At 46.0% G+C, this 22,920-nt stretch overlaps 2 protein-coding genes across 2 annotated transcripts; both read left to right on the top strand.

Annotated features, from left to right (window-relative positions):
* Nucleotides 1-283: 283 nt before the first annotated feature.
* On the top strand, nt 284-12,601 carry YJU2B (YJU2 splicing factor homolog B). Its single transcript, XM_053302591.1, has 10 exons — nt 284-339; nt 982-1,063; nt 3,128-3,181; nt 5,707-5,789; nt 6,293-6,348; nt 7,097-7,157; nt 8,330-8,472; nt 8,557-8,729; nt 10,593-10,731; nt 11,924-12,601. Exons 2-10 carry the CDS (start codon nt 1,061-1,063, stop codon nt 12,355-12,357), a joined length of 1,146 nt encoding a protein of 381 aa, XP_053158566.1. The 5' UTR covers nt 284-339; nt 982-1,060; the 3' UTR covers nt 12,358-12,601.
* Nucleotides 12,602-16,626: 4,025 nt separating this feature from the next.
* C2H19orf53 (chromosome 2 C19orf53 homolog) lies at nt 16,627-21,327 on the top strand. The gene is made up of 3 exons (XM_053299801.1): nt 16,627-16,915; nt 18,436-18,491; nt 19,728-21,327. The coding sequence occupies exons 1-3, from the start codon at nt 16,822-16,824 to the stop codon at nt 19,866-19,868; spliced, it is 291 nt and encodes a 96-aa protein (XP_053155776.1). The 5' UTR covers nt 16,627-16,821; the 3' UTR covers nt 19,869-21,327.
* The last annotated feature ends 1,593 nt before the right edge of the window (nt 21,328-22,920 follow it).

Raw genomic sequence — 22,920 nt, 5'->3', positions numbered from 1 at the left:
AGCACAGCCCCTGAGAGAAAGACAAAAGCACACCACTCTGAATTGCACGGTGGAGTTGCGCTGGCATATATTGCACGCCCAGCTCTCTTGCAACGGGCTAAAGCAGTCGTCTGATTTTTGCTTGGTGACAAATTCCCCGCCCCGCGTCCCGACAGAGAAGAAAGAAAGAGACGCCGCGGGTAGCGGTAGCAGCGGCAGCAGGCTCCTCCTGGCTGAGAGGCGTCACACGGCAGCGAGACCGCATCCGGATTCTCTCCCAGCTGGCGCTTGTTGATGATACAAACGAAAGCGGGCGGGGCTTAGAAGAGGAGAGGAAAGCGGAGCCAGAGTGTGAGCGAGGTCAGTGGGGCACCTCTTTGCAACTCTCCACTCCTCTTCCCTCCGGGGCTGCGCCTCCGGTCCCTTCCCGGTTGTCATGGGAATCGCCTACCCCGCTATCCCTGTCAAGAGTCCCCCCCCCCCCCAGGCAGAAGAAAGACTCGCCCTCGCGAAGATCTGCGGGGCTCCCAAACGTTGTCGGGGCTGCTGGGGGGGGGGGGTAGGAACCCTGATGGCCCCCCTAGTGGGCCTGGGATGTGTGTGAATGTGGTGTTTATAGTAACACCCAACACTTTATATAGCAGTTTTGAGTGTGCAAAGCATGTCCAGTACATTATTGTAATCCTAAGGCAGATCACCTCTGTTGTCCCCATATTGTGGGTGGGGCTGCAAGAGAATCCCTATTCCCCCCAAAAGGTGGGGTTTATAGTTGGATACCTGGAACTTTCAGGAAAGGGCTTAGCTTTGCCCGGATCCATGCAGGCAATGGATGTAGTTATGCAGCGTTGAGAGAAAAATGCTTCACACATGCTCAGAAGTGCACTGTCACATGACATATTCCCAGTCAAAAGTTCTGGCATCCGAACCAGATTCTGTGGCTGAGACCTGGCTCCTCTTTTGGACACCCCCAAAGGGTAATCTTGTTTGTTCTCCCTTCCACAGGTATTCCTAGAAAGAGTGAACCTTGTGCCATTTTTCTTGGAAAGGCCCATTCGAGCCCCTTGGTTAGACCTCTGTCACCATGGTGAGTACATAAGGTACTCTGCAACCCACCCACATTCAACTGATTGTTGTTATTTTTCCTCCCCACATGATGCTTGAACCTGAACTGAGTAAACAGGCCTTTCATGAGCCACTACAATTGTGCAAATGTCAGTGGCATGTATTTAGTTTTTCACCCAGTTCACACAACTCTCTCTGCAGAAACATGGCGTGACTGTGATCTTGGCAGGGGCCACGTGAACTCCTGATGCGCTTGTTTGGGGAGCTGTTGTCAAATGTGAACCAGCTCTTAGCAGGCAATCATCAGTGAAACTTTTATCATGATTGTTCTCCATATGGTGGCCATTTCAGTCAGCTGAATGGAAGTTTGAATGCAATAATTGCCAGGTAGAGTCTGGTTCTCATTCGATGGCAATCTCCATGCCAGCACCTTGGCAATGCAGTGTGTGAGTGAGAGAGAGAATTACATGATTAGATGTATGACTTTTGAGATGTAGCTGTATGACTTCTGAGGCTGAAGGCCACCTCTAGCCTCAGAGGCGAGGTGCCTCTGAATACAAGTTGCAAGGGAGCAACAGCAAGAGAGAAAGCATGCCCCCACCTCATATCTGTGAGCTTCTCAGAGGCATCTGGTGGGCCATTGTGTGAAACAAGCTGCTGGAGATGGGCCTTGGACCTGATCCAGCAGGGCTGTTCTTATGTTGTATGAAACAGCTGCTCTGCATAGGGATTGAATATGTGGCTACTATGATGTGCGTGATCACACTGGACTTTTTGCAAATTGCCACAATGGTGCAGATTGCAGTAGTCTTGTACACAATTCCCACAGAGAGGTGCTGACTCACACACAACACCTCTGGGACTTCATCTGGGTGCTCCCCAGGCTCCTGAGGTACTTGCATGTGGGCTGTCATCCAGTACAAACTGACCAAAATTGGCAGCTTTGGCGTGAGAGCATCATGAGACTGATGGATACTGATAATACATTATACTGATGGGAGGGGACTTGGCTGGAAAAGGAGTTTAGCCATTAGCCGTGATGGTTATTGGAAGCTCTAATTCAGAGGCAGGGGAGGACAAACACTAGGAGAAGGCTGTTCCCTTTATGCCTTGTTTGTGAGTAGGGCCAGCTCCAGGTTTCAGGGGGCTTTTTGCAAGCTGATATACATGGGTCCCATTCTACTGAGTGGGCCCTGAGAGAGTAACTCTGCTACTGCCACACAAAAAGCTACAGGCCCAGAGGGGATCTCGAGGATCAGCTGTGGGCTCTCGGCAGCTGTACAACTTTGCTGATCCGTGATGCCAGCCCTGCTTCCCAGAGTCATCTGGCTAACCACTGTTGGAGATGGAATGTAGGACCTTTGGTCTGGTCTTGCAAGGTTCTTATTTACCGTGTTATTTAGGAATGGAATCTTCATGTACAGGGGCTGTAGACTTCTTAATTCCTGGGGAGCAGCAAGGGCTGTTGCCTTCAGGCCCTTCTGGCGAGCTTCCCGGGGCATCTGCTTCTTACATTCTTATGATATGGTTTTGGGTTAAGCCAGGGTTTCCAGCCTTGGATCCCCAGATGTTGATGCACTACAACTCCTATAATCCCCAGCCACAGTTGGCCCAGGAACCCCTGGAGTTAGGCTGATGCTGTTTTTTGTTTGGACTTACTTTGGCCCTGCTGAGTTGATATTTTAACTGGTGCATGGTTAATTTGTTAGGAGTTTTTGCTGCTGTTATTCTTTTTAAAGTGGCTGCTAGCCGCCTATATTTATGTAACAGTGTTACAGTGTTAGCAGTTAACAGTGTTAGCTGCCAATATTTGTGTAACAGTGGGGGAAATTCATCAATGATGCTGCCCTTTGAAATCTTGGCCATACTATCACTCAGGCCTGATCTCCACCCTGCTTTATGGGTATGCATTGCAGACCAGAAGGTTTTATGCTGGGCTACAAGAAGAAAAACCAAGAAAACTATTATCCTGGATCTTAACTGAGGCCTCTTTGCCCAAATAAATATCGTGTTTGCGGAGTGTTCAGGCACTTTGAACAGATGCTGATAAATACAGAACTCTCTAATGCTGTTTTGTTCCTCACAGGGCGAAAGAAAAGGAGTCAATAAATATTACCCACCTGATTTTGATCCAGCTAAGGTAAGAGAACAGTCAGGATGCTCAGGGTAGCTCAGAGCCACAAGTTGGGCACTGGCTGGTTGTGTATTTTCTGCACTGCAAGGAAGTGGTGCATGTAGGGCCAGGTTGAAATGAATAAGATTAATTTCAGCAGGGTTTGCCCAGGAGAACTTTCTAGTGGATGGTGTCCCTAGTGGTTACAGCAGGAAGTTAGCTCTGGGTTTGTTTAAGTCACAAGGCAGGAGTAGTGATTACTGTACCTGTGTATCAGTGTTCCCTCTAACAGGAATTTCCAGATGTTGTTGACTACAACTCCCAGAATCCCCAGCCAAAGGCCATTGCAATTGGGGATGCTGGGAGTTGAAGTGAACAACATCTGGGAATCCCTGTTAGAGGGAACACTACTGTGTATGCTGGAACTCCATCTAACAGGAGGGGAAGACATCCCAGGGCATTTCAGTCTTATCATCTTGCTAACTGACATTGGTCATTGAGAGATCACTGTATCTGTGACAGTATGAACTTCATCTGTTTCTGGAAATGACAGCCTTGATCTCATTTACATGCTCCCCAGGAGCTGAAAGGAAGATGAATCAAAAAGCTTTGATGTTGCACAGAATGGATGCTTGAACCTTCAATTTGCTCCTTAACAATTCCAGACTGAAGTGACTTCAGGATTATTATTTTTAAACTCGGGATAACTGACTATGTGAACAGTTGCTGATTGGCTCGGTGGTCATAAGCGACTTCCTTTACATATCAATATGTCTGTTTCCGTAGGATGTGGTGGCGATGCACTGCCTGCTTGGTTGGGGTCTCTGGCCTCTCTTATCCACCTCCTCCTTTGATGAAAAAATATTTGTGCCAGAGAGAAGGGGCTTGTCTGCACTATGAATGAAATTGATGAAGGGAAGCTAATTTTAATTATGTGATAGTTACTCTTCACTAATTCTGCTCTGGGAAGACTGCAGAAGTGCACTTAAACAGAGCTGAGAGTCTGAATTGGCCTGTGCAACGTGATCTTGCAAGTGAAGTCCACTTGCAAATGCTTGTATCAAATAGTGTAGACCACCTGGAATTATTCCAGATTCTCATGCTAAGGAAACTATAGTGTTACATTTTCAAGGAGCTTCCTGGAGTGAATTGTAAGTTGAGGCCAACAACCTGTTGAGGAGTGGAAGAGACAAAAAAGTACCAGGTTATCTAACAGAGAGGGTTATCAGGAGCTTTTACAGACAGGGCTGTTACCCTGAATCTCCTCTGGAACAGAGTTCACACACCAGCCAAACTTACCTCGAAGCATGGTGGATAAAAATCAATGATTTTTTTTTTAAAAAATCAGATTTTTAAAAAATTTAAATTGGATTTTTAAATAAAATGCTTTTTGAGGAAAAAATCTATCTAAAGATAGTTTTCTATTTAAGATACATTTTAGTCCAAAGATTATTCATCATGAAATAAGGATTAGTTTTTAATTATGTAGCATGAGGCTGTATATATGCAGTGTTTAAATTTTTTGGTAAATGAATTCCATTAATCCATTCACAATGTCATGCTCTTCCAGAGGTTTCTGGAAGATTATTTTGGGTAACTTTTCTATCTAGAAGAGGACCAAAAATGAAACCTTCATCTGGTTGTAAATATTAAGATTATACCAACAAGAATGAGTCTTTATGTAAAAAAAACCATGATTTAAATCTAGTCCATGATTTAAATCTATTAAAAAACCATGATTTAAATCTATTTAAATCTAGTCTTACAGATTAGTGATTTAAATCGTGATTTAAATTGATTTGATTTAAATCAAATCCACCCTGCCTCAAAGTCCATTCAAGATCCTTGGAAGCACTCCACACACAAATCAGGCTTTGTCTTCCAAATTCTAGCTTATCTCGATGTTTTTCCAGGTTTGTAAAATGCTGGTTTTAAGAGATTTTTTCTGGAAATGGCGGCACAAATAGGGAGAGGCACTGGCTAGAAGGAAAACACGGAGGCATGCAACGCAAACCTGCACCAAAAGAAAACCTTAGAGCAGAGGGGAGGGGCTGCTTCCCTAAAATGCCACGAGTGTAATTCGAAGTGGCTTCGCTCAACATTTACCCTGCAGCAGGGTAAATGAGAATAACTCCCTGGTGCATATAGAAATCCCTGCTAATGGAACTGTCGTAGGAAGTTCAAATATTTGGATGCAAGCTGGTAGAAAGCTTTGGGGGATACAGAGCAAGATCTTGCATTCTAAGCATGCCCTAAGCTCCTTGCTGGAAGTTGGGCAGAAAAATCCTTGTTTTCCCATGCATGGTCAAGGTTGTGAGGATTCATGAATAGTCATCTGATGGAGGCAGGTCAGATCATGAGCGTAACTCGGGTAGGCAACCTTGGCTCTCCAGCTGTTGTTGAACCACAACTCCCATCAACCCCAGCCGCAATAGATTGTTGTTGAGTTGTACCTCAGCAGCAGCCAGAGAGCTGAGGTTGCCTACCCCTGGAATAAATGTTCTGTGTGCAGAAAGCTGAGCATCTCCTCTCTTCCCTCTGTTCTCTTGCAGCATGTCTCCCTTAATAAGTACCGCAACAGCCACCCGCTGCGGGAAAGAGCCCGAAAACTCTCCCAGGGCATCCTCATCATCAGGTAAGGAAGCCTAGGTGCTGCCCTCTGCATGCTTGATAGAGTAGGGGGGTCTTGCCTATTAGTTAGGTGGTTAAAGCAAGCGAGTCTTGGTTAATGCTCTCATTGGAGGGATGCCAGAGACATTCTCTCTTCATTGTGAGGCCTGCATACATTATCCCATGCTAACTGGACAAAGAGACACTTTTGAAAGTGGTGCTTCTCTTTAGGTTAAGCAGTGAGAGAGCAACTGGCCCACTTCAACCTCAGCACAGCGTCTTTCTAGTGGCTGTTGTTGGTGTCTACCTTTTTGGTTTTTTTTAGACTGCGAGCCCTTTGGGGACAAGGAACTGTTTTCTCTTTATTATTTTCCCCCTATATAAACCACTTTGAGAACTTTTTTGTTGTTGAAAAAATGGTGTATAAATGTAATAGTACATTAGAGAAAGACCAGTTCTGTCTGACGCCGGTGGCGTTGGAGGTCTCATGATGCCTGCAATGTGCACCTCTTGGCTACTCTTTTCTAGGTTTGAGATGCCCTATAACATCTGGTGTGATGGCTGTAAGAACCACATTGGCATGGGTAAGTGTGGAGTATATGGTACTGGAGCTTGCTTTGCCCTCCAGATGCACAGGCCGCTTGCAAATCAAGTAGTGGTAGGGGCTTAAAGTCAGCAGGATTCAGAGAAGGGATTGGAGCGGCAGAGTGCCACTTCACCGCAACAGCTGCATGCTGGGAAAGTGGTTACTTATGTGTCTTCCATTCAATAATGCTGACTGATCCCTGTTTCAGCAGGTTTTCTGCTGTTAGGCAGGATTGGGTATTGCTTTGGATATATACGTGCCACCTCTGAGATGCTGCCTTGGCACCTCAGTGAAGATCCAAAATAAATCTGAGAAGGCAGAATTGGGAATTAAAAGAGGGTGACAGATATAAAGTTCAGTCTAGCACATTAGAGCTAAAAGGATGGGATTTAGTATTTCTGAGTACTGTTCCCAGGTCTGGAAGGGAGGAGGTGGTGGGTCTAGTGCAGGTCTGCTCAACTTCGGCCCTCCTGCAGATGTTGGCCTACAATTCCTACAATCCCAGGCTATTGGCCACTGTGGCTGGGGATTATGGGAGTTGTAGTTCAAAAACAGCTGGGGGGCCTAAGTTGAGCAGGCCTGGTCTAGTGGATAAACAGGAGTTTGAGACTGGAAAGTGGGAGATCTGAAAATCTTTGCTCTCCTCTCTTTGGGCAATTATGGTATGTTGATAACAGTAGGATTGGGGGGAGATCTGATTTGAGGGATATAGGCATATCGCTCTTCTTTCACTCTGTTTGCTGCAGGTGTCCGCTACAATGCTGAGAAGAAAAAGGTTGGCAATTACTACACAACCCCCATCTACAGGTGGGTGTTCTTGTAGGAAGGAAGCAGAGGGATCTTGCGGCTTTTTTTTACTGCTGCTGTTGTTTAAAAAAACACACAGCTGGGCAGCATGGGCATCAAAGGAGGGGTCTCAGATCTGGCAAGGGGAGAAGGTTGTGCCACATTTTACACTACCCATACTAGATCCAGAAAAGTGAAATTCTGTGTCATGTCTAAATTATGTCAATTTGTTTGTGGTGTGTAATCCTGCATCTGCTAGCCACGGGGCAAGACAAGGAAAGCTGAGGTCCAGTCCTTTGGCTGCCGCTGGATGTCCTGCTCAGTCTCCCACTGGCTTCTGAGATTTGTCCAGGCACTGTCCACATGGGTTTTCAAGCTGTTCCTGTCATGATGAGAGCTGGAAGTATACCTTAAAAAAAAACCCCACAAAGGTTCTCTGCTGAATTTTGCAACAGATACGAAAATAATAGGTTTGTGTGGTGCGATTTGCCATCATGCAAAATGCACACAACCCTGCCTGGCAATGGAATTCATTCTTTCTGGGGGGAATTATTTAAAACATTTGCGCTCTGCATCTCCAAGGCTTGAATTTGCTAACAGAACATAATAAAAACAGCAAGAAAAACCCAAAGCCACTGTTAATGCAACAGAATCAACAGCAGTACAGGCTAAAAGTTCTATGGCATTGTGGAAGAGGCAGGTTTTGCATCTGAAAAGCCACAAAACCAAAGCCCTTCTTCTGAACCTCATTGGGAAGGTTATTCTACAACCTTGGACCAATTGCAATAGAAGCCCTGCTCCTTCCCGCAGATATCCTTATCTCGCACTGAGTAGAGAGTACCCTTCGGGATGTAAGCCAGCCTGCAGAGCAGCTGGTCTTGTATGAGAAGAGACGGAAGCAGTGTTTTCTGTAAAAGGGACCCCCAGATGTTGTTGACTACAACTCCCATCATCCCCAACTGTGGTGGCCTTTGGCTGGGGACTGTGGGAGTTGTAGTCAACATCTGGGAATCCATGTTACAAGCAACACTGGATGGAAGTTCAGTACAGTCTTCCAGGTTGGAATAGGAGACTGGGGGTGAAATCAGACCTGTGGGGGCCTCCTTCCTCTGACCTTACTCCATCCATAGCCCCTACGGCTGGTGCCTCTTCTCTAGTCATCCTTGCTGCATTGTGCTTTGTTTGCTGCTTAGGTTCCGCATGAAGTGCCACCTTTGCCCCAACCACATTGAGATGCAGACAGACCCTGCCAGTTGTGACTACGTTATTGTCAGTGGTGCCCGGCGCAAGGAAGAGCGCTGGGATGTGGAAGCCAATGAGCAGATAGTAGCCACAGGTGAGCCTAAGGAGCAGGGCCTGTCCTGCCGCTGAGGCCCTTGAAGGGTCACCCCGACCCAACTCATGCCTGTTTGCCTCTCAGCCCATGAGGAGAAGCAGAAGCTGGAGACGGATGCCATGTATCGGCTGGAGCACGGCTCAAAGGATCAGAGCAAGCTGCAGCAAGCCCTCCCCACCTTGCAGAACATCCAGGAGGCCCAAAGTGCCTGGAAGGATGACTTTGCGCTCAACAGCCGCCTCCGTCAGAAATTCAGGGTAAGCAACCGGAGGGGATGTGGAGCTGCCGTTTCCTCTGCTCCACAGCCCTAGAATCAATAGGGCCGGGACACATAGACAGGATGGCGTTGCAACTGCATTCCTAGGCATAATAATGTAATTAGGGCCCACCAAAGAATTAATTATTCACCTGCTTTTCAGCTGGTGCATTGATTAAATGTAGATAAAACTGCACATGGCTAAACCCTCAATCTAGCTGCCTTCCTATTTAATAACAAAAAGCTACCAGTTATTGGTAATTTCCTAAACATTTTCTTAAAAGTTACACACCAGAATCGAAACCAGCCTTAAAGATAAAGAAGTGTGTGCCTTTAACTTCCAGTCTCACGAGGGAAAATTTGCCCTAAGCAACTAATCATCTTTAGTTAGCCTAGTTAGTTAATCCAATAGGCTTCAACTTTTTCAGAGATGGGGCCCATCTTCAACTGTTCTGTAACATGGGAACCCCTTTTTAATTTTCTGAGCTGTATGTGTCTGTCTTTCTGCTTCTCTCCCCTTCTTTCCTCACTCCCCCTGCCCCCTCCTAATTTCCTTCCCTTCCGCATTTCCTCTACCACTATTCTTATTCTTATTCTGCAAAGCAGATGAAACTGATTAAATCAGTCTGGGAAATACATCAATGAAAGCTATTAGTCTACATAAGACACACAAGCCATTTGAGTTTTCTTATGCTATTTCTGTGGACTCCCCACCCCCACCCCCAACACTTCTGTTGGAAGCAGCCTTGAGCCCAATAATGTTGTTGTTGCTGTGCCATTGAGTCGGTGTCGACTCCTGGAGACCACATAGCCACGTGGTTATCTTTGGTAGAATACAGGAGAGGGTTACCATTGCCATCTCCCATGCAGTATGAGTTGATGCCTTTTAGTGTCTTATCGTTGCTGCCCAATATAGGTGTTTCTCACAGTCTGAGAAACATAACAGTGGGGATTTGAACCAGCAACCTCTTGCTCCCAAGGCAAGTTACTTCCCCACTGCGCCATTAGGTGGCTCTCCAATAATATTAGGCAGGATAAAAATGTTCATTGCATACAATTTAATGAAGAGAATTTCCATTAATGGCTTGGGTCCAGGGTATTTAAGAGATCACCCCCTTTGTCATGAACTCTGCCACTTACTGTGGTCTTATGGGGAGGTTTGGTTACTGCTGCCACCAGTTCAATTGGTGGTGACGCGGGGCTGGGCCTTCTCTTTGGCTACCCCTGGGCTTTGGATGTGCTCCCTGTCAACATAAGACCTTCTCCATCTCTGGCTGCCTTCAAAAAAAATCACTTAATCACTTAAAATCACTTGTTTTCTCAGGCTTTTTGCTAAACTGTTTTTTAAAAATGCTTTTGTTAAAACTGTTTTTTAAAATTGTATGCTTTTAAAATGGTTTTTATTGAGTTTTATTTATTGTTGTGTGCACTGCCTTGAGATTCAGGTGTTAGGTGGTTTATAAATAAAATAAATAAATATAATAAAGTTTCCTTCCCAGGTTTCCTGGAGGTGATTTTTATTACGCACAAGTGACCATTTATAAGCCTGTATTCAGAGTTGCAGCCCTATTTCTGTTAAGCTCCTACAAGACAGCCGATTTTATTTATTTATTTACACACACCCACACACACCCCATCAATACAGTTTGAGCTTTGAGTTCACACTATTTACACAGACAATTTAGGGCTAATGAAAATCAGTTTTGATGTGGTAAAGTAAAGAGGTCATGATAGAAAGTACATGGTATTGGAGTTTTCTAGTCACACTGGGGGAAACAATAAAACAGAAGTATGCATTTATAAAATACAGTCTCTGTTGTGGACTTTGCTTTTTGTCTCAGTGTTCCCCTTTGCCATCTCCTAGGAAGAGAAAAAAGTCCTGCAAGAGGAGGAGAAGAAAGATCTCGCCTTGCAGACGAAAGCAAGCCTCAGCATCCCACTCGTGCGGGAGACTGATGAAGACCGGCACCTGGCAACCCTGCTCAAGTATCAGAGCCTTGGCTGTAAGTGAAGACTCGGCTGTTGGGGGCAGGGGGATCTAGATGCCAAGAGGAGGGCTTGCCCAGAGAAGCGTGGGACCTGCCAAAGACTGACATTCTAACTGGCAGCGCAGCAGGTGGGCCTCCCACTGTGGTCTAGACTCGAGAGGCAGCTTGGGTTGCTGCCCCCAGTTTTGTCCTTATCTGACTTTCATGGCTGAAGGAGTATGTCCTGCACTGCTCGCCTTCAGCAAGAAGATCTGTGCAGATGAGCCTTTAGCATTCTATCTATCTATCTATCTGATTTCTATACCACCCTTCCAAAAATGGCTCAGGGCAGTTTCCACAAAGAAATAATAAGTAAGTAAGTAAATAAATAAGATGGCTCCCTGTCCCCAAAGGGCTCACAATCTAAAAAGAAACATAAGACAGACACCAGCAACAGCCACTGTAGAGATGCTGTGCTGGGGGTGGAGAGGGCCAGTTACTCTCCCCCTGCTAAATAAAGAGAATCACCACGTTAAAAAGGTGCCTCTTAGCCAAGTTAGCACACTGTTCTGGGCACTGTTAGCAACTGGGCTCCCTGCAGTGGTCCTCCAACTTTTGAAAAGTTAACCCCTCCCCCAAGAAGTCATTGACAAACATCCACCCCAAACCCAAACTGTACTAAATATGTACTGAAACAGAATATTTTATTATTATTACATTTATATCCTGCTCTTCCTCCAAGGAGCCCAGAGCGGTGTACTACATACTTGAGTTTCTCTTTCACAACAACCCTGTGAAGTAGGTTAGGCTGAGAGAGAAGTGACTGGCCCAGAGTCACCCAGCTAGTTTCATGGCTGAATGGGGATTTGAACTCGGGTCCATGCATCACTTACCTGAATTACCAGTTTTTACATATGCAGTGAGCCTGTGTCTCCCCTACTCTTCCTCTTTCCCCTGCCAAGAGTGTTTATCCCTCACTGCCCCGGCTTCTCCAGGCAGTCACTAGATCTTGGTTTCAGCCACTGAGCTGAAAAGTCACAGGACAAAAATATGCATTGTGTAGTGAGGGTGCCTGGCTTCTTAGTCAGTTCTGCCTTAAGATCTTATAGCTGTGCTCGGGGACAGTATTGCAGAGGATCCCGAGGTGTGACAGCCTACACTGCGCACAACTCTGATTTCCATTGCAGTTGCCCACTCCTCTAATGTTAGCTCCCCTCTCTCCTTCCAGCCTATGAAGACAAACAGAAGCAGAAGCGCAATGCGATCGCTGACCGTCCATGGTTCTCACCTGCCCAGGCCTCGAGCACCAAAGCGAATGACACCCTGAAAAAGCTGGGCCTCTCTGGCAAATCTCTAGCTGGCAGGTCCCCTGTAGTTATCAACCACCTGGGTGTTGTGCGGCGGAAATCCAGGGACAGGGAAAGTGCTTCCGCAGAGAAAGACAGCGAGACTTCCGAGCCCTTGGCACAAGTTAATGGACAACACCAGGACAGTGCAGCACATAAGGTGCTCCTTGACTCTCCCACGGGGCATGAGGTAGACTCCCGGATGGCTGAAGGAAGCCCCCCATCCAGCTTTGCTGCTTCGCTAGTTGCAGATTATTCAGACTCTGCATCTGATCCTGAAGCTGAACGAGAAATGGAGCCTAGTACCTCTTGTTAGACAACGTGGCTAAAACGGATGCATCATGAAGTACTTTATTTTCTGAACTAACAAGAGAGTTGTACTGTTTGCATTGACTGTATCAACCCGTTGGAATTGTGTGCACACACATGCATGCACCCTTTGGAGTTAGACTTTGCTGCCTTCTTGGGGGGCTGTTCACAGCTTTGCCCCTGATTATTTAAGCACAATTTCTTCCTTATTTTGTCCAAAATATTGTGAAATAAATGCAACTGTTCCCTTACCCCTGCCTGCTTTTGCCTTGCTTGTAATCGGACGGGGCACACACATCACATTAGCTACAGGCAGAGGCCACCAACTTGAGCTTGCAAGTAAAAGAAGCAGAAAGGAAGGATCTTTGCAGCCTGATGGACTTAACAGAGGCTGCCAGACCACTTCAAAAACCCTAGAACTATTTATGTTTTAACTGGAAATTTTTCAGTTGGGTAAAAAAGACCTACATGGCTGTGCCAGAAATGGAAAACTGGTGAAACAGGTCAAAATCTAGACTCCTTGTCCAACATGGCTATGATGTAATGAGGGGTTGCATGCATACTCAGTAAGCAGGCTCCTGACCCTAACCCCCAGCACTATTATCATTGTTTTTTAGACCTTCATGAAACTTGAGCGCTTAAGTCCAAGTCAACTAACATTTGCCAGTGGCTCCAAGTTTACTGTTGCACTAGCTAAAACTGTGCAGCTTGAAAATGGAGGCTGAAAAGGAATACAGACTGAAGTTCCATTCATGCCAAGCAGACCTACAATTCTATAGGGAAAACCAGAATGTTCAGTAGGAAGCCTGGAGCTGCATGGCAGTACTCTTGTACCACCCTTACCCCACATTCAACAGGGCTATGTGGGTTTTTTTCCTGTGGATTGTGCTCATTATGTACAGGGAGGGAGATCACCCTCCAAATTATTTATTTATTTTATTTATTCATTCAATTTCTATACCGCCCTTCTCAAAAATGCCTCAGGGCAGTTTACGCAGAGAAATAACAAATAAGATGGATCCTTGTCCCCATAGGGCTCACAATCTAAAAAGAAACATAAAATAGACACCAACAACAGTCACTGGACATACTGCGCTGGGGGTGAATAGGGCCAGTTACTCTCCCCCTGCTAAATAAAGAGAATCACCACATTTAGAGGTGCCTCTTTGCCAAGTTAGCAGGGGTGCTAAATTACTGATGTTCTTGCAGCCAGTTCTTCATCCATCTGTTATTTCACAACAAAATGCACAGAGGGGGCATCTTTGGGCTACTTTGCACAGGTGACCTACTTTGATGCGTGATGTCTGGCTGATGAGTTTCAGTAGTGACTCCTTTGAAAAGCATTGTACGTTGGAAGGGAAGTGAGGGGATAGCATCATTGTAGGCTCATTCTCTCAATTATTATTATGGTAGGAGAAGCCTCCTATTCCAGTTTGGGGGCTGTGTGGGCTCCCCAATCTGTGATCATCTGTGAGTATAAAACAAGATTTTAGGAGAGGAGAGCTGGTCTTGTGGTAGCAAGCATGACGTGTCCCCGTAGCTAATCAGGGTCTGCCCTGATTGCATATAAATTGGAGACTAGAAGTGTGAGCACTGCAAGATATTCCTCTTAGGGGATGGAGCCGCTCTGGGAAGAGCAGAAGGTTTCAAGTTCCCTCTCTGGCTTCTCCAAGATAGGGCGGAGAGAGATTCCTGCCTGCAACCTTGGAGAAGCTGCTGCCAGTCTGTGAAGAAAATACTGAGCTAGATAGACCAATGGTCTGACTCAGTATATGGCAGTTTCCTAAGGTTGGAGGCAGGGATCTGGATCAGGTGCTAAGCTTCAGCTGGGTAGATCAAGCTTGCCCTATTCAGATTCCATCTCCACCTTTGAAATGAGGGAGGAGGGGAAGACACCCTGCCCAGCTGGGGTTTAGCACATGATCAAGCTCCCTGCCTCTGACGATCACCAAATGGGAGCATGCACAACTCTTGAACTAGAGTAGGAGGCGTCTCCTTCTCTCATAATCCTTGTAAGAACAAGCCCTCTGTCTTACATCTGTCTGTGATTGGTCATCGATTCATGCAAGCCACCCCTCGATGTCGCGGTCTTAATAAGATGTTTGATGTTTATGTCTTAAACTGCTCCTCTGCAAATGGAAGGCACTTCATTTATGCAGGGGGTGGATTTTTGTTGTTTCCTTCTATCTCAGCAGCTGCAACCCATCTTACTCCTATCTTGTCTCAACCAATCAGATCCAGGGGGCCCTCCCAGTCCTCAGGGATGGATTGCAGGGGGCCATGGGAACAAAGAAAGCTGCCTTATACAAAGTCAGACCATCTAGGTCAGTCTTGTTTACTCTGACTGGCAGTGGCTCTCCAGAGTTTCAGGCAGGAGTCTTTCCCTACCCTAGCTGGAGATGCCAAGGAGTGAACCTGGGACCATCTGCAAACACGCAGATGCTCTTCCATGGAGCTATGGCCTCATCAACTAAGGGGGATATCTTACAGCGCTCTTGTGTAGTCACCCAACCAAATGCAAACCAAGGCAGATCTTGCTTAGCACAGGGGACAAATTCATGCTTGCTGTCACAGGAGCAGCCCTCCTCCAGGTTGTGGGGGACTGCTGTGTTGAGGGGGCAGGAAAGTTCCCAGGGCAGAAGTTGGCTTCCTTCTGCAGATGCTAGGGTAAGGATACAGTCCTCTAAATAGGTATCATACATGCCTGTCCTTGCTTAAACTGTGCTCTCCTCTCTCAACCTGAAGCGGTGCCTCTCCAGCAATACGGGACCACGTAATGGGAACAAGCCCAGGAACACACAGCCCCCTGCAACGACACCCCCCACCCCCACCCCCCGCTGCCAAGTCTGTCCTGTTTAGTTAGCAGCACTATCATGGGGCCAGATCACCAAGGGCTGGGTCACTCACACATCTCTCTCTCTCTCTCTCCCGCCGTTCCAAAAATGGCTCAGGGTGGTTTACACAGAGAAATAACAAATAAATAAGATGGCTCCCTGTCCCCAAAGGGCTCATAATCTAAAAAGAAACATAAGATAGACACCAACAACCTTCACTGGAGGTACTGTGCTGGGGGTGGATAGGGCTACATGCAGGCCTGCTCAACTTTGGCCCTACATCTGTTTTTGGACTACAACTCCCATAATCCCCAGCCACAGGGGCCAATAGCCAGGGATTATGGGAGTTGTAGGCTAACATCTGCTGGAGGGCCAAAGTTGAGCAGCCCTGTATGCCATTTATACCACCATGTAAAAACAATTCCCTTTGTATCATTTACATGGGCCAAACTGGGCAGTCTGTACATGAGAAAATCAAATAGACACACAAGTCAGACATAAATGTGGTTGACACTCAAAAACCAGTAGGGGGAGCATTTCGGTCTTCCTGGGGATTCTGTTCCAAGCAAAAACCAAGAGTTTCAACTGGAGACTTCAGTGTGAAATGGCTGAACTTAACAACAAATATTTATAATGTTTTTCTACAAAAGTTTCCAAAGCGGTTTACATAGAGAAATAATAAATAAATAAGATAAGATGGCTCCCTGTCCCCAAAGGGCTCACAATCTAAAAAGAAACATAGGTAAGACACCAGCCAGCAACCGTCACTGGAAGTACTGTGCTGGGGGTGGATAGGGCCGGTCATTTAAGTCATTTGAGAATTTGACTCTGGCGCTGGGTCCCAACATGAGCATGGTTCTAAAGAACTCAATACACAAAGTAAGTGCCCTTCTTTAGGGGACAGTTGTTTGGGCACTACTGATCTTGCTATTCCATTTCCTCTATTAGCAGCGATATTGCTGATGTAAACGATCGATCGCTGTCCTTCTCTTATGCATTTGGCCCTAGATAAGAATGGTCACACACCCACTGCACCACGTGCATCCCATGGGCCAGGAATGCCCAACCTTGGGTCTCTAGATGTTGCACTACATCGCTCATCATCCCCAGCCATAATGGCCGCAGCTGGGGATGAAGGGAGTTGTAGTCCAACAACAACTGGTGGGGACCCAAGGTTGGGAAATAGGAATCCCTGCTATAGGCGTTTAGCCTCATGGGTCTGTGGACCAGCCAGCCCTTGACCTATGTGTATAGCGTCATCATGCGCGGAAGACGCGTGCCGGGGATAGACTGCCGCCACACTCCCTTTCCCAAAACCTCCTCTCCCACCCCCACCAGTCTCTCTTGCAATCCGGTAGGTTGCGCTCCAACTTCGCCGATAGGAGCCTGTCAATCAAGCGGCACGTGAGGAGGCGTGACTTGGGGCACGTGCACATCGCTGAGCCCTTTGCAATCGCCTCTTGACATCCCAGCGGTGCCTGCTGCGAGTCCGGATTTGATTCTTCGTCCTGCTCCCCAGGCGGAAGAGGAGGGCTTTGGTTGGGTTTTTTTTTTAAAATAAATAAATAAATGCGGAAGTGACTGAGTCAGGCGGCGGCAAAGGGACAGCGAGCGGAGGAGGACGCCGGTGATCGTCAATGGCCCAAGGAAAGCAGAAGTTCCAGGCGCGCAAGCCGGCCTCTGGGGGGAAGAAAGCGGCTGCGGCTGCGGCTCGAGGGCTTCGCAAGGGAGGTACGGCGAGGAAAGGAGACCAGGCTTTTCTTATCAAACAAGCAGGTTTTTTTTGTTTTGGATTAAATAGCCAGCCCGATAACCTTGGCTCTTTCCCCTGGTGTTCAGTCTCCGGTTCATGCTCAGCATGCACAAAACCCTCTCCGCTCAGAACTGGACGCGAAATTGCTCAGAGGTATAGAAGTTGCACAGGCAAAGGTGCGACGGCCTTGCAGTACTGTGCCTGTAGTCACAGTGAATTGATGCCTGAAGAATGCGGATTTGAATCGAGGTCCATTGGACCTGCCACCTAGTGGTGCAGCAGGGAAGCAACCTGCCTAGAGAATAGGAGGCTGGTGGTTCGAAGCCCCACTGGTGTTTTTCCCAGAATATGGGAAACTCCAGTAACTAGCAGCAGCGATATAGGAAGATGCTGAAAGGCATCATCTCATACTGCGCCAGAAGAAGGCAATGGTAAACCACTCCTGTATTCTACCAAGAAAACCACACTTATTATTTATTTATTTATTTATTTTATTAGAAGTATTTAATATACCACCCACTCCAAAGACTCCAGGCATGTAAATAAAAATGGCTGTGTGGTCGCCAGGAGTCGACACTGACTGACTCGACAGCACAATCTTCCCTTTCCTTTCCATCGGACACAATGTTTGTCTGCTTTAGCCTTGTGGGTCTTATCTCCCATAACAGCTTCTGGATACAGCCACTGGAGAGCCCCACTTCAAATTATGTATCCTGTGCTTTTGTATTTTGAACAGTGCCTCTGTAAAATGCAGTTCTAGCTCACCAGTAGGTTATCCTGATGTATGGTAGGTGAATTCCATTCACATGTGAAGTGCTTTGGATGCTCAAGCATTATATTAATTAATTTATTATATATTTGTATACTGCCCCAAACATATGTCTCTGGGTGGCTTACCACATAAATAAAACAAAAATTAAAACCTTAAAATAATTTAAAAACACAATTCTAATTAAAAAGCTTGGATGAATAAATACTTCTTTAAAGACTTTGTAAAAGCTGTCAGAGATGGTGAGGCTCTTATTTCACCAGGGAGTGCATTCCAAAGCTTTAGGGCGGCAACAGAGAAGGCCCATCCTTGTGTATTCACCAGACAAGCTGGTGGCAACTGAAGACGAACCTCTCCGGATGATCTCAATGGATGATGGGACTCATAGTGAAGATGTTCTCTTAAATATCCAGGGCCCAAGCTGTTTAGGGCATTATAGGTTATAACCAGCACCTTGTATTTTGCCCAGAAACATAGTGGTAGCCAGTGTAGTTCTTTTAATATGGTTTTATTCTGCTGTTTTAGGATTGTTTGTTGTTAGTTCTTCCTGTTTTCTTATTTTTACTCTTTTTACAATACCTTGGACTATATTATTTTTAACTTTATTTTTGAAGGCCGTAAATAAATATATTTAAATAAAAAGCTTTAAAATGTGGGTTTTCCCTGAGAGATTTAATTGTATTGGACCAAGATAATTTTCATTTCTCTTGTGTTGGGTTCCTTCCACAGGTCGAGTGATTGCTCCTAAGAAGGCTCGTGTGATTCAGCAGCAGAAGCTGAAAAAGGTAATGGAGGGGACCTTCATTTGCCATGCCCACCTCCCTCCCATTCTGGAGGACTGTGGGGATGTAACTGGGGCTTGCATGCAATTGCCCAGTACCTCTACATGTTCACTGTTTCACAAGTGGGCAATCCATCCCAACCCTGCCTGGAGTTTCAGAAGCAATCTGTAAGAGAGAAAACACATCACTGATCTTCAGCTATGTGTTGCCTCTCTTCCACAGTGCTTCCAGAGTGTGGGCAGAGAGAGTAGGGCCACTTTGCCGATTTGTGCAACAGGGATCATTTGTGCAACAGTAGAGGGACTTGGGGAGCTGTGTGGGTGAGCCCCATTTGCATCCCTGCAGTCCTGCTTTATGCTTTCAATTCAGTAGTCAGAATGTCAGCAGCTGCTAAAATTAAATCTTTTTAGTTTAGAGAAAAAACGACTGAGGGGAGACATGATAGAGGTCTATAAAATCATGCATGGTGTAGAGAAGGTTGACAGAGAGAAATTCTTCTCCCTCTCCCATAACACTAGAACCAGGGGTCATCCCGTGAAACTGATTGCCAAGCAATTTAGGACTGACAAAAGGAAGTACTTTTTCACACAACGCAAATCAACCTATGGAATTCTCTGCCACAAGATGTGGTGGCAGCCAACAGCCTGGATGGCTTTAAGAGGGGTCTAGATAAATCCATGGAGAACAAGTCTCTCAATGACTACCAGTCTGAGGGCTATAGGCCAACTCCAGCCTCGGAGAAAAGATGCCTCAAAATACCAGTGGCGCGGGAGCAACAGCAGGAGAGGGGGCATGCCCTCGCCTCTTGCTTGTGGGTTTCTCAGAGGCATCTGATGGGCCACTGTATGAAACAGGATACTGGGCTAGATGGACCTTGGGCCTGATCCAGCAGGGCTGTTCTTATGTAATGTCAGCCAGTGCCTCCAGAGCCCCTCTGTTTACCCTGGTTGAGGCCTTCTGCTCTCTGAGCACATGTTCCTTGGCTCAAATGCCAATTGCCCACCTCCCCAGTCTCTCTCTAGCTTTCTCATTCTCCATTTAGCTTCTTGAGATTCTACCTCGTACTCTTCATATTTATTCCATACTGTCTTTGCCCCCATAACCCTTATTGCTAAAGGAACTGATGTTTTCTGAAAGCTGTTTGTGGCACCTGCAACAGAGGCTGCCCTTGGAAAAGGAGGTCCCATGGGCTTGGAATGTTCACAGGATTGGTAATTGGATTCTTTCCCCTCCCCACAGAACCTGGAGGTTGGCATCCGGAAGAAAATTGAGCACGAGGCGGTGATGAAGGCCAGTGCTAAGCTGCCCAAGAAACTGAGTGTGCTGAAGGCACCAAAGGTGGAAACCAAGAAGGAGGCAGGCCACTCCAGCAAGGCATAGTTATACTTTTTGTGTATGTGTGGCACTGCCATCCACTCCTGGACAATTATACCCATGGAGGCCTTTTTGTAGTGGAGTTGGCTGCTCCTATAGAATGCAGCCGTTTTCCAGCTGGTGAAGGCAAAACAGTTCCTTTCGCATACAAATACTTGTGCTGCTACCAGTGTTTCCTCTCACTGGGATTCCTAGAGGTTGGTGACTACAACTCCCATATTCCCCAGCCAAAGGCCACTGCAGCTGTGGATTAGTAGTCAACAACATTTGGGAATCTCTCTTACATGGAATACTGGCTGCTACTGTACCCATTGAGATATAGGGCGCCTGGAGAAGAGCTTCCTTTTTCAAATCTGCCATGCATAGTGCTATTTCAGCAGTTTCCCTATATCATTAATGCTGCTGACATCATTGCCTCTTGGTATTCCAGCAACACCAAATTAATGGAATCAGACTAAAGCTGAGAAGGTGACTGATTTGGAATTGTGTCAGCCTGGCATTTCTGCCTAATGTGTGTGGTTTGGATTTCATGTTTCCATAGGAACCTACATATGTAAAGTCTACCACACACAGGACTTTATTCACATGATGTGTGCAACACAGAATCGGGCTGTGCAGATGGGGTGGATAGAGCCCGTATGCATCGGGCTTACATTTGTAGATTCCTATGCAAGTTGGTTGCATGGACCTTGGGCAGGAGTGAGTACGCCAAAGTTACATTACTTGAATGTCTGCGTGAGATGATTCAACCCTGAATCAAGAAGGAAGAACAGCCTAGGCCTGGGGTGTAATGAATCCTGGAAACCAGTTTAGTGTTCTCATGTTTATGTTGTCATTTATCTTGAATAAAGGGCCCCCTTGCCTCTGTATGCTGCTTCCTGATGCCCTGCTAACCAGTGTTGCCTGTAACAGGAATTCCCAGATGTTGACAACTCATCATCCCCAGCTGCAGTGGCCTTTGGTTGGGGATTATAAGAGATGTAGTATAGTCAACATCTGGGAATCCCTGGTACAGGAAAACACTGCTGCTAACATTGTGCCTCTTTATCTTTATCCTTGTGGCAAAGCTTCAATCAGTATTGTCCCTTGTACTGATAGTAATTGGAATCAGATTTACTCAGGAGAGCAGATCTTCCTTCTATATATTATGCCATATGCCATAAAGATAAAGTCTGCCGTCGAGTCGATGTCAACTCCTGGCGACCCAAAGGTACCCTGGGGAATAACCTCAAATTGAGGAATGTTTTTCAATCATTAATGTCATCCCTGGAGTCATTTTTTAAAGTTCAATTCTTGTTCCTATAATCACTGCAAATGTTTTATAACTCAGCATCTTCATACTACACTTAATAAATGTATTACCTCAGTGATATATTCATGACAGGTTACATTTTTTTCTGCAGTTCTATCACTTGTACAACTTTGTTACATGTTTAAATAAACTCTTCAGTGGTTTAACTTTTAAGTGTTTGGGAATGCCCCAGTGATAGCAGATAGTTTGTTCACACACACACACACAGGCACACACACAGACCGCATAATCTAGCCAAATGTAAGCAACACTTGAAAGTCCCATTGGCTAAACATTCCTTAAATATTTTCCATTGAAATCAAGGGGATTTGAAAGTGCTTATTTGGCTGAACTGTGCCTATACGTGTTCCTCCCCTTGCTTCTTTGCTAGCTAGCTATATACTTTGCACTCAGTACAATCGAAGTAAAATATATAGTAAATAAAATCAAGGCTGTCCGAAGTGCGCGCACACACAAAAGATAATTCTACACTCAGATATTCTAAATTCTACACAGAAGAAAGCTGAATTCTGCAGCTTGAGCTGGTGGGCACTTTCCCTTTCTTGTGCATAATCCACCACCACCACCCCTCGGCAGTGTTGACAGTGGTTTTGATCATCCTTCAGCTGCGCACCAAAGCCTCACTCCCAGCTACTAGGAATCTGATTCAGATTCCAAGAGGCTTCATCCTCTTACTTTCAAGCATAACCTTGCAACCACAAGAGCTCGAAATTTGTTTGTTTTAATGGGTGGGGGTGGAAAGAGAAGAAAACAGGTTTTCAGGAAACTGCATTTCTGCGCAGTACAGGATTCAGTGGTGTTTTCTCTACACCCGTGGAACTTGTGGCATACACAGAGTGCTGAATGTAACTGAGGAAAGCTAAAAGAGTACTAAAAACAAAAAAGATGGTGGGATTGAAAGAGGGGAGACAAAATGAAACAAAAGTCAAGTTTAGTATGGCAATGGCCCTGATGCTGTCAACTAACACCCAGCTGTCAGTAGCTTTTATTTAATAAAAGTTAAGAATGTGCAGGCTAATGACACTTTTAACATAATGTGTAGTTTTGCCCTTAATGTCTGTGTGCAGTGTTCCCTCTAAGGCATGTGCATGTATGTGCATACATTTTTTTGATGTATTTTAGTGACATACTAAAATCTTAGTGAATTTTAGATCTGCTCACGCTGAATCAGGAAGGCCCCACTTTGAATGCACGTGTGTACACACTGCCTTGCTACTGCAGCTCAGAATAGAGGGAATGGTGTGTATGTTTTTGAAAGTGAGGAAAGGAGTTGCCTCAAACCATACAACCCGGTCCCTGGTAGTCTTGTGGCTTCTTTGGCAAGGTGTCCATGCATAGAAAGGGGCAAAATCTGTGCAGCATACTCCTGTTTCTGCCCCAGCTTTTGCTGTAGATGCTGAGCCCAAGTGTGTGGGAACCCCCCCCCCCTTTGGAGATGCTCCCAGATTAGTGCTCAAGGTTCAAAAGTGCCCTACCTCCTCCTGTGATTCCCTGACACGATCAAATCTGATCAAGCAGTCTTTGGGCTAAAAGCTTTTGATTTCCCGAGAGGGAGGAATAATCCTGTTTGAGGATCTCACGGAGGCCAGTGTTGGGGAAAGCTGGGGCAGTGGACAAAGAGAGAGGGAAAGGAGTATAGTGAACAGAGCAGCAAGAAGAACCTTAGATCAAACAGTTGCCTCAAAGGGGAGCTGCAGAACTGCTTTTGGAGGACACAGTTGTAAATAGAAATGATGTGTTCCTTTG

Source organism: Hemicordylus capensis, chromosome 2 (assembly GCF_027244095.1).
Source record: "Hemicordylus capensis ecotype Gifberg chromosome 2, rHemCap1.1.pri, whole genome shotgun sequence".
NCBI lineage: Eukaryota > Metazoa > Chordata > Lepidosauria > Squamata > Cordylidae > Hemicordylus > Hemicordylus capensis.
This window is presented reverse-complemented; position numbering and strand designations above follow the sequence as displayed.

What these genes read in the sequence shown, in the direction of transcription:
- YJU2B (XM_053302591.1), top strand. An exon ending in TACACAACCCCCATCTACAG is followed by an intron (nt 7,158 to 8,329) that starts GTGGGTGTTCTT and finishes TTTGCTGCTTAG; the next exon opens with GTTCCGCATGAAGTGCCACC. An exon ending in TGAGCAGATAGTAGCCACAG is followed by an intron (nt 8,473 to 8,556) that starts GTGAGCCTAAGG and finishes TTTGCCTCTCAG; the next exon opens with CCCATGAGGAGAAGCAGAAG.
- C2H19orf53 (XM_053299801.1), top strand. Translation starts at nt 16,822, where the DNA reads ATGGCCCAAGGAAAGCAGAAGTTCCAGGCGCGCAAGCCGGCCTCTGGG. An exon ending in TCGAGGGCTTCGCAAGGGAG is followed by an intron (nt 16,916 to 18,435) that starts GTACGGCGAGGA and finishes TTCCTTCCACAG; the next exon opens with GTCGAGTGATTGCTCCTAAG. An exon ending in AGCAGCAGAAGCTGAAAAAG is followed by an intron (nt 18,492 to 19,727) that starts GTAATGGAGGGG and finishes CCCTCCCCACAG; the next exon opens with AACCTGGAGGTTGGCATCCG.